General features: G+C 40.2%; 1 protein-coding gene across 1 annotated transcript; it reads left to right on the top strand.

Moving 5' to 3' along the window:
• The first annotated feature begins 6,389 nt into the window (after positions 1-6,389).
• LOC119896052 (NLR family CARD domain-containing protein 3-like) lies at positions 6,390-10,576 on the top strand. The gene is made up of 4 exons (XM_038709532.1): positions 6,390-6,661; positions 7,821-8,056; positions 8,217-10,008; positions 10,489-10,576. Exons 1-4 carry the CDS (start codon positions 6,507-6,509, stop codon positions 10,559-10,561), a joined length of 2,256 nt encoding a protein of 751 aa, XP_038565460.1. The 5' UTR covers positions 6,390-6,506; the 3' UTR covers positions 10,562-10,576.
• The last annotated feature ends 425 nt before the right edge of the window (positions 10,577-11,001 follow it).

The following is an 11,001-nucleotide window of genomic DNA, read 5'->3' as shown; positions in this document are numbered from 1 at the left end:
GACCAATTTATCGGCTGATATGAGCTAAGTGGACCTTCAACAATAACAAATCCATTCAACTGCAAATACTAAAAGACAAATTTATACAAACACATTGATTAAAACAATGGGTGGTAAATAGAACAACCATACTTTAAACATGACAATAAAATGGAAAGCCGTGCGCAGTAAGTTTTAGACCTGAATATTCGACTTTACTTCTTCATGGGTAGGTATTAGTTTTTTTTTGAAATTTGGATATTTGCACACGCACCACTTCTGTTTCTTACACACATAATGTACAATGACCCACCTCTTTCTGTATCATACAGGGGTAGACACATATAGGGTGTTATCTGGGTACTGTGGACCTATTTATTGCTTCCAGCTGCGTGTCATGTGACTATTTTGGTCCAGTCATGATTGAGGGATCATGGAATCGCGGCTCAAAAATCAAGGTCTGAACTGAACCGTCAATTGGGTTGAATTGGGAAAGTAGTTGGCTTTATTCTCCTAGTCATCACATCAATAACAATAAAATTTCACTATTAATAGTAGATTGTCCCAATCGGTGTTGACTGGACACTGTGGCTATGTCAAAGTTAATCTTAAACTGACCTGGAGGTCATAAATCTTTAGGATGTCCGCAGTGCCTCGCTGTCTTGCCTGTCTGTCAGACCTTCTGCCTGTACAGGGTAGCAGTAGAATAGTTCTACATCTGCAAGCATACGAGCATATATACACAAATGTATGCAGATTAATACAGAGTTTTCAACTTGGGTCTTCACAGAAAACATTTAGAATCAATTAGGCTACTTGTTTTAAGCAGGACGGCTGGCTATATGGGAATACAATACAGTTTTTACCTGGGACATGGACCACTGCATTGACACAGTGTTATAATGATTTCGGTCAGGTAATAAATAGCTCAAGGACCATTAAGGAGTTATAATAAGGTAATAACAGCCTTTCACACGGTCTATAGTAAAAAAAAAAATTTCCACAGTCTTCTTGGCTCTTAATAATTGCCAATAATTCAGGTATCAAAATCTGTGACAGTAGTAAATTGCTTCTTTTCATTTTAAAGTGTCATACACTGTGAAATGCTTTTGGCTCCTATAGAAGCAATGTAGTATTTTACCCCAGTATGTCTGATTAGCAAGCCAGCAATTGTCTGCAGGTGACAGTATTTACACACATTTTATTATGTACCACTGAGGGGAAGAGACCCTTAACTTGCTTTTAATAATGAAGCCAAAACATTCCCGTATGGTCCTTATATGCCTTTAACTCAAGTCTTTCAAATATATGCAGTATAAAAAGCATTAAGTCCATATACTACTGCTGATGCTGAGATATGCAGATTCTTAGATAATGTAGTGTCACTCAATAATCACTTTGATCCTGCGGGAGGAGATTTAACAAACAATCTAATTAATTCCCACAAGTCCAGTCAACAACTCATCATCATCAAATGCTTTTTTTTTTTTCAAATACAATATTTTAACATTTACTGACTCACCTGTACAATAGCTGCTTTTGCCAGTCACGTGATTATGGGCATGATGAAATTCCTTCAGCAGCACCCTCTATAGTCCTTAATGGGCACACAATACAAGAACACCATCTTTTTATTAGGTTACAAAATAATAGCCATGTAAATACTTCTCACAAACACGAGATATGGGCAGAGTTTAATGTTGTGAGAAATAATGTTACTTTCTAAGACTTGGTTACCAGTTTAATAATTACATCTAGTTAAAAAAATACAGTCTTATCAAACATTCCTGCCATAAATCCTTCCTTCATAAAAATGATAATGTGCAGTATTTTGCTAAATAATTAATAAGTTTGAACATTTTGGAAGCTGCAGTTTGTGTGCTGCTGTAGCACATGGACAGGTGTTTATGTCCATCCCATTAATATCTGTCAGGCCGTGCTAAATAACCAAAACCCGTCTTGCATAACGCAATACAGTTCACCTGTCCACATGTCATGACACCACATGATAAAATAGATTCATCAACAATGGAAAACTTCTACGTTAAAAAATAACTCCTTTAAAAATAACGTTACAGCTGCTTGAGGCAACTAACGTTAAGGCTGATTTAACTTCTGCGTAGGGTCTACGTGCGTACCTACGCCGTAGGCTACGCACGTAACCATGCATTTATACTTGTGCGTATGTGTGTCCGTCATTCTGCAATTACACCTCCAAACGCTAGTCGGCAGTAGCGCTGCAGCATCCACCGTGTTGACTTTGCCGGCCGAGCAGGCTAACTTCCGGTTTAGCGCTCCGCTAACGTAAATGGGGGGTAAAATTGTAAACGTGTGGCTGGTGTAGCCTTTTCAAATGTTACCGACCAAATGGATCACATTCTGATAGCGAAACAAGTGATTTTGCTCGGGTTGCGACGGTCAAATATATTGATTCACTGTGTTACAGCCGCCGTTTTGGCCGCTAGTAAATGTTACTTTAAATCGCAGGGTACTTCCGGTCGGGCTCGGAGGCATGGAGGCTACCCAGCCGACCAATCACGGAGCTTACGGTCCGCGTCAACTCGCCGTGTAGTTACATTTTTGAGGAGGTGCGTGTCAGGCGACGGCGTAGCCTGCCGCTTTGACGCAGAAGTATAAATTGCCCTTTAGTCTCTGCAATAGAAGGGCTGAACGGTAACATTAGGACTTTCTGAGCTTACTACAAACACTTTGCGTTTAGCAGCGTTTAGCAACAGCTTATCAAACTTGACCGCAGAGCTTGACTGTCTCCACATTATACCGTTAGCGCTTAACATACATAACTACAGCACTTGGTACAAAGTTACCGTACCTCTGTGTTAGCCAGCTTAACTTCAGTTACCGTTAGCCTTTCTGTTAATGTTACTGGGCCTGGCAACAGACAGCCGACATTTGATAAACTTTACTTACCAGACCAAAGCGCAGGTATCAAGGAGCAGCCCCAGACTTTAAATAACAACTGTTGTCTGGCAAAGGTTTCAGTCACTTATATTATTGTTACTTTTCAGCTAACGTTAGTTGACGTTAGCATAACAGTAACGTCCGCTAACGGGCCTCCGCATAACGGTACTGACGCGGTCATACCAGAGCACAGTTGAACACACAAAAATATTTCATAGCGGCTCGGCTTATGTACATGATAGATCCTAATGCAAACCATCTGGTTATACAGCTCCTCAGTTCTAGTGGTGAATTATTGTCATACTCCGAACTTCTAGACAAATATGTTATTCCTATACTGCCAAAGGAATATGCTTTAGTTTTTGATGCAATCCCTTCTGGTGCTCGAATGCTTCTTAAAAATCATATAGTATCCCTACCAACTTTTTTGCCACTGGATCCTATACGACGACTGTTGGCCAGATCAGCTTCTCCTCTAACTTGAGAAACGATAACCGATCTATACGTATCCTGTTTCAAAAAGAAATAGTCTCTGTCCCAAATGCTGTTCCTTATTGGAATAACCTTACCCCAAATCTGGACTGGGAAAAAATTTGGTGCCTACCTTCCAAATATCTAATTTTAAATAAGGTTAAGGAAGTATCTTTTAAAATGCTGCATCACTTTTATCCCTCCAAGGTATTTCTACGAAGATATAAAATGGACATTGATGTGGACTGCTCATTTTGTCAAATGGCTGAAGAAGACTTACATCACTTATTTTGGTCTTGTCCTCACTCCTGCACTTTATGGCAAGACATCTGTACATTTATTTCCCAATATATTGACTCTGAATTCTTACTTTCCTATGACAATGTATTATGTGTGTTTATTTATTTATTTTTTTACATACCCTTCTACCAAGGCAAATCACTTCATCATCAACTTGATGCTATTGCTGGCAAAATCACATATTCACAAATCTAAGTTCTCTAACCATAAACCTTCCTTTACCATTTTTGAAAACGAAGTCAGACAGTACGTCAAGACAATCCTATACTCTAAAAACCAGGAAAGCTATCAAGACCTTGCATCTATTTACTCTCTTTAACATCTTCCAGTGCTGATTTATGATCCCCCTTATTTTATTCATCATTATTTATGTTTTTCTTTTCTCTGCATTTTTTGTGTTTGTTTGTTTTTGGTCATCCTATGCTCCCCTGGTACTGTATGCTTCTCTGCTTTATATGTTCAACATATTGTTTATGAATAAAAGCTTTAATTAAAAAAAAAAAAAAAAACTATATAGATTTAGAATATCGGCAGTTTTACGAAAATTGGCGGCGAATCGAAAATGTGTTCAAACGTTTTCAGAGTTGAGAAGCTCCGCAAATGCCGACCATAGTGCCGACGGGTGTTATATAGCTGCAGTAACGTTACCGGAGGCTGCACAGCAACACAATGGAGGTTAACCCTACCCTGGTTGGGGTAAGAGGAATATACTTTAGGGGCCTGTCAGGAATAGTTAGCTAGCTACGGTTAGCTCCCCCAGGCCCACACAGACCACTGCAGCCAACACAGCAGACGTGTCCAGCAACAGCTGATAATGTTCGTACTGCTGTTATTCTGTCAATAAATTCTCAGTAATGTTAAGTTTTAACCTAAATCGAGACACATCTGGCTCGTGATGTAACATTACAGAATATTCTTGGCTTGTGAAACTTAAAATCACTTTGGAAGAAATAAAATATACAACAGTGGTATGAATTGAAACATTGCCTTATTATTATCATTAGGCTATTATAAATAAGTATTTGCAGAAATTATAGTATAAATATACTATATTAATAATATAAGTATAGTAAACATTAACACATAACGTACACTGATTACTACGTTGACACTTGACACCTCTTTTTTTAACGGCTCTTTGTTTTATTTAACAACTATGTGTGGGCCGAGCGGTCGAGATGAACGTCATCATGTTTTGTGCGCGGTGTCTTCTGGGACAAACCATATATGGACAAACATCTATATATGTCTATGTCTACGGGCTGCAGCTGGACCCTTCTCCCTCGATGACTTGACTAGAAGTTTCTGTTAACGGCTCTGGCCTGACGTTAGGACATTGATGACGTCATACGCTGCGTGCCTCTGTATGAGAATTGATATTTATCTTTTTATATACAGTGATAGAGACTTTATTAATCCCGAAGGAAATTCAAGATTTAGAATTATATTGAGTTTTCTTGCACTTTCTGTGAATTACAAGAATAAACAATCTGACATTTATTTATCACTGTATCAAATCAAATCAGCTTTATTGACATGAATGTCTAACAACACTATTGCCAAAGCTACATATAAATGACATAAGAACAATTAATTTCATTAAATAAGTAAATACAACAGTCAGTGTGTGTGTGTGTGTGTGTGTGTGTGTGTGTGTGTGTGTGTGTGTCTGTTTAAAAAAAAAAAGATATATTAAAAATTTAAAATCAATAAATGAAACAAGTGTGTGTGTGTATATTAATAGACAAAAAATAAAAAAAATATGAATTAATAAAATAAATTAAAAAAGTTTCAAATGTGAAATTTAAAAACAAAACATTTACTAAAATATCAAGCAATCAAAATAATAATAATTTGAAAATGAGTACAATTATTTATCAGTCTGAGTTTCCACTGGTTGTCTTCAGTTCACGGCATGAGGAGATATATTTCGCAACAATTATTTGACATTTGGGCAGTTCTCCCAGCATCTATGTAGTAAAATTTTTTTGCTGGATGTTTATTATTATATGAGAAGGAAAACTTGACAAACAATTCAGTTTCAGGATATAGACATTCTTATGTATTATGTTTTGTAGTTGTAAAGTAATGAGTAGGAAAAAGGTGCCTACTATTTTTTGTTTTATTATTTTGGAAATTCCACATTCACAAGAAGAAATGGGTGGACTGATATTAAGAATACAAATGCTTTTAAGACTAATTATGTGTTTGATAAATGTCTTATGTACAGATGATACAGTATTTTAAATTAGCTTTACTCTAGTATTTTTTGTGTTTTGTATTCTTGTCTTGCATTTTTCTTTACTGTGTACATGTTACCCTGATATAGACACTGTTATGTGTTCTCTAAAATAAAAAAAGATTACAATTGAGCTTTAAATATTTACTCAGAAGCATTGATCCTTTTCTTTGGTACTATATCACATAGGATATGTACTGTGTGGTACCACAGGTTCTATGAGAGTAGTGTTTCCCATAATTAGCCTATAATTTGGATAATTATCAACGCCACATATTGATTTTCCAAATTTTTACTAGACATATTAAAAATCAATATTGATTAAGGAGCTGTACTGAGGAGCATATATTCGTGCAGCACCTCCTGGCTCGCTCCTTCTTTATCTCTCTCTCTCCCTCTCTCTCGTGAACACCGGTACACCCCCCCCCCTGCTCCTAATGATCCACAGCAGCAGCAGTTTGTGTGTTTAGAGCTTCCTGAATGGCTTCATCAGAGAATATATCAAGGATTCATGTGATCTGAATAAAAACATCTTGGTGTTTGCAGAGTTCAGTCCAACAGACAGAGAGCAGAGTCCAAAGGATCCAGCTGTCTGTCTATGAAGAGGGACTGGTCCAAAGAAAGAAATCCTCCAGACTTCAGTCCTGAACCTGGACCCTCAGACACAGGATCCAGCTGTCTGTCTATGAAGAGTGACTTGTCCAAAGATGAACCTCCACACTTCAGTCCTGAACCTGGACCCTCAGACACAAAGTAAGAGACTGTTTTTACTGTAAACTGACCTGATGGAAGATGATGATGAAGACAAAATGTTGTGCTAAAAGAACTGTTAGTGCAGATACTGTTTCAAACTAAGATGGAACACCTGAACCTCCATTTCAGAATTTACACTTCAAGAAAATGTTCCTATATTTTTGCCCTCACGTTGACGTCACTGTAAAGATTCAGAACGATTCAGAATCTGAAAGAATCTGCTTCAAATGGGTCTTTTTCTCCTATTTGTCCTCTAAACACTGAGCTGTTTGGCTCTTCCTCAGATCAGCTGTTCTGATCCACCAGATGCATCTTGAATCACTTCAGATCATAATTGTGCAACATGTGGTGAAAAAGCATTTGTAGTTCAGCTTTGCTCACCTTGATGAACACTTTGCTTTGAATCATTAGTAAGTGGAAAAGAGCTGTTAATTAGTGTTTCTGAAATCAGGAAAGCTGAAATAAAGAACAATCATCTTCATTACTGACTGAAAGCTGAATTCAAGCAGAAAAGTAACAACACTTTTCCTGTTCTCTGTGACCATCTGAGCTTCTACACAGTGTCAGCCAGATCTGGATATTTACAACAACAAGCAACAAATCATTTTAGTTCTAAAGAAATGTATAATAAGGGAGCAGGAACACAGGAGATTGGGCCCAAATACAGACAACAGAGGCAGAGTATGTACTGTTCAGAGATTTAATAATGTCAACTGGGGCAAGAAACTGACAGGCTGGTGAATTGGCCGGCAGAGATAAAAAAAAAAGCAGGAAAGAAGTCCAAGGAGCAAACAGATCCAGTAGGGAGCATGCAAGAATCAGAATCCAAAGTCCAAAAACAGGCAGTTCAACAGCACAAGGAAATATATAGTCCAGGAGGAAACTAACACGAGGGACAGGGCTTGAACTGCAGACAAAATACACTGAGGAACAGGCAAGACTAAATATACTAGTGAGCACAAGATAATGAGACACAGGTGAACTTAATCAGGGAGGAGCAGACAATCACACAAGGGGGAAGCCAAGTGACCCAAAACCAGATGAGAGGAAAATACCAAAGTAAAACAGGAAACACAAAGACACAAGAGGAAGCAGTTAACATAATAAAACAGGAAATAATAACCCTCAAAGCCAAAACCATGACAACATGTCTTCACAGAGAGAGGAAGAGGAGTCATGTTTCTGTGGAGGAGCAGCTGTCCTGCTGTGCTTTGTGTCAGGACGTCCTGAAGGATCCAGTCTCTACCAGCTGTGGACACTGGTTCTGCAGACGGTGCATCGCCTCATACTGGGACCAGTCTGCTTCATCAGGACACTCCTCCTGTCCCCAGTGTGGAGACAGATCCAGAACCAGAGCTGGACTACAGACAGCCAGTCAGAGCAGCTCTGTACAAAGTAAGACTGTCCATCTGTCTGCTGATGTCCTCATGTCATTTAAAATGTTGCTGTCTCAGCCAATCAGAAACATTTTCAGTAGGATTCAGTTTTCTTACTGGTTGTTTTTATGTTGGTGCTAATGAATAATTCCTACTAATGATTCTTTCTTCTGTGACAGTGGATGGCAGTCTGCAGGAGGTTTTAGATGAACATAAGATCAGTCTGAGGAGGAGATGTGAACGTGTGACTGAAGGAAGTGATGAAACAGGAAGTGGAACCCTCCTCAACAGGATCTACACTGAGCTCTACATCACAGAGGGACAGAGTGAAGAGGTTAATACCCAGCATGAGGTGAGGCAGCTTGAGACCGCTTCCAAGAAGAAGAGCCTCCATGACACTCCAATCAGGTGCCAGGACATCTTTAAAGCCTTACCTGGCCAACAGGGAGCCATCAGAGTGGTTCTGACCAACGGCGTCGCTGGCGTTGGAAAAACCTTCTCGGTGCAGAAGTTCACTCTGGACTGGGCAGAGGGCTCGGAAAACCAAGATGTCAGTCTGCTGGTTCTGCTCTCGTTCAGGGAGCTGAACTTGATCAAAGATGAGCAGCACAGTCTCCTCACGCTGCTCCATGTTTTCCATCCAACATTACAGAAGGTCCCAGCAGAGAAGCTCGCTGTCTGTAAACCGTTGTTCATCTTTGACGGCCTGGATGAAAGCAGACTTTCATTGGATTTCCACAACAGTGAGGTTGTGTCTGATGTCACACAGAAGTCATCAGTCAACCTGCTGCTGACAAACCTCATCGAGGGGAATCTGCTTCCCTCGGCTCTCGTCTGGATAACTTCCCGACCTGCGGCGGCCAATCAGATCCCTCCTTCGTGTGTCGGCAGGGTAACAGAAGTACGAGGCTTCACTGACGCCCAGAAGGAGGAGTACTTCAGGAGGAGAGTCAGTGATGAAGAGCTGTCCAGCAGAATCATCTCACACATCAAGACCTCCAGGAGCCTCCACATCATGTGTCTAATCCCAGTCTTCTGCTGGATCACTGCTACAGTTCTGGAGCACATGTTGACTACAGAGCAGAGAGGAGAGCTGCCCAAGACCCTGACTGACCTGTACTCACACTTCCTGCTGGTTCAGATAAAGAGGAAGAAGCAGAAGTACGATGAGGGACATGAGACGAGTCCACAGGAGCTGACGGAGACTGACAGGAAGGTTCTTCTGAAGCTGGGGAGGCTGGCGTTTGAACAGCTGGAGAAAGGAAACATCATGTTCTACCAAGAAGACCTGGAGCAGTGTGGTCTTGATGTCACAGAGGCCTCGGTGTACTCAGGAGTTTGTACAGAGATCTTCAAAAGAGAGAGTGTGATCTTCCAGAAAACGGTCTACTGCTTTGTTCATCTGAGCGTTCAGGAGTTTCTGGCTGCAGTCTACAAGTTCCACTGTTACACCAGCAGAAACACAGAAGTAATGAAGGACTTGCTAGGGGAAAAATACTTTGATTCAACCCTGGATGTCTTCCTGAGGAATTCCATGGAGAAATCTCTCCAAAGTAAAAATGGCCACCTGGACCTGTTTGTTCGCTTCCTTCATGGCCTCTCTCTGGAGTCCAACCAGAGACTCTTAGGAGACCTGCTGGGTCGGACAGACAACAGTCCAGAAATCCTCCAGAGAGCCATCAACAAACTGAAGGAGATGAACATGAACTGGATCTCTCCTGACAGAAGCATCAACATCTTCCACTGTATGATGGAGATGAACGACCACTCAGTAAATCAGGAGATCCAAGAGTTCCTGAAGTCAGAGAACAGATCAGAGAAGAAACTCTCTGAGATCCACTGCTCAGCTCTGGCCTACATGCTGCAGATGTCAGAGGAGGTTCTGGATGAGTTGGACTTGAAGAAGTACAACACATCAGACCAGGGACGACAGAGACTGATTCCAGCTGTGAGGAACTGCAGAAAGTTTCGGTAAGTCCAGATGTGATTATCAACACTGTAAAGCGACGTAAAGCTGAAGCATCAGTATTGCAGTAAAGATACACACTTTACACACTCGCTCAATATAAAACCTCCACACTAAAAGTTTGCTAAACTAGTATTAAAGCTGCTTATTGAAATAATTCTACATGTGTTAAACTCCAAATGTCTCCAAACATCATTTCTGTGTTTCTATCCATCAAGTTAGTGACACAAGTATCTTCTATCATCTTCTATCTTTCTTCCAGCAGGAAAACTTGAGGATTAAGAGTTTGTGCTGAAATGTTTTGACAGTCATCATTTTATCCCAGCAGTCTTTTTATTTTTCCATTGATCCAGTGTCTGCACTCTGTTTCTATACTGTGTCTGTTTCTTCTTCTTCTATACAGACACACAGACATGTCGTATCTGTGATCTGCTGGAGCTAACGGCACTTGAAGCTTTCATGCAGTTATTGCTCTTCCATTTCAGAACTGAACTGAACGTGGAAAAACTTGCATGGTTTGTCCTTGAGCCAGAAGCTTACCAGAAGCTAAGGGGATGAGTTCCATAACACTCCGTATCCATTGTGAAACTGTGGGGACAGAGTCTGAGATCCACTGAAGAAGAATACATCTCCTTTCATTAAACAGCAGCACCTTAAGCAACCTCAGCAAGGAGGGGTTACCGTTTAAAGCTGCATATTGTATTCCTAGGACACAAAAAATAGGTTCTAGGGCCAGTTTTCCCTTGAATATAATATAAATTTCTTTACAAACTTGAGTCCAAAAGTCACTAACAAGAGAGCATCCAAAAATACAGTGAAAGTATGTACCTTCAACAATTTTACCTTATTACAGTATTTTGAGAGCAGAGGATTAAACTTATTACGTTTCACAGGAGTAATCTGAAGCCTGTGTATGATCCTAAACTGCAGTTTCCTAACTTTGTTGGAAAAAAGGCAACCTGTGGAGTTCGACCAGACGCTGTTGTCAGGAACAGCCT

The sequence above is a fragment of the Micropterus salmoides genome, unplaced genomic scaffold (assembly GCF_014851395.1).
Source record: "Micropterus salmoides isolate LMB-PRFRI ecotype aquatic unplaced genomic scaffold, ASM1485139v1 Ms_hic_scaffold_9, whole genome shotgun sequence".
NCBI lineage: Eukaryota > Metazoa > Chordata > Actinopteri > Centrarchiformes > Centrarchidae > Micropterus > Micropterus salmoides.
This window is presented reverse-complemented; position numbering and strand designations above follow the sequence as displayed.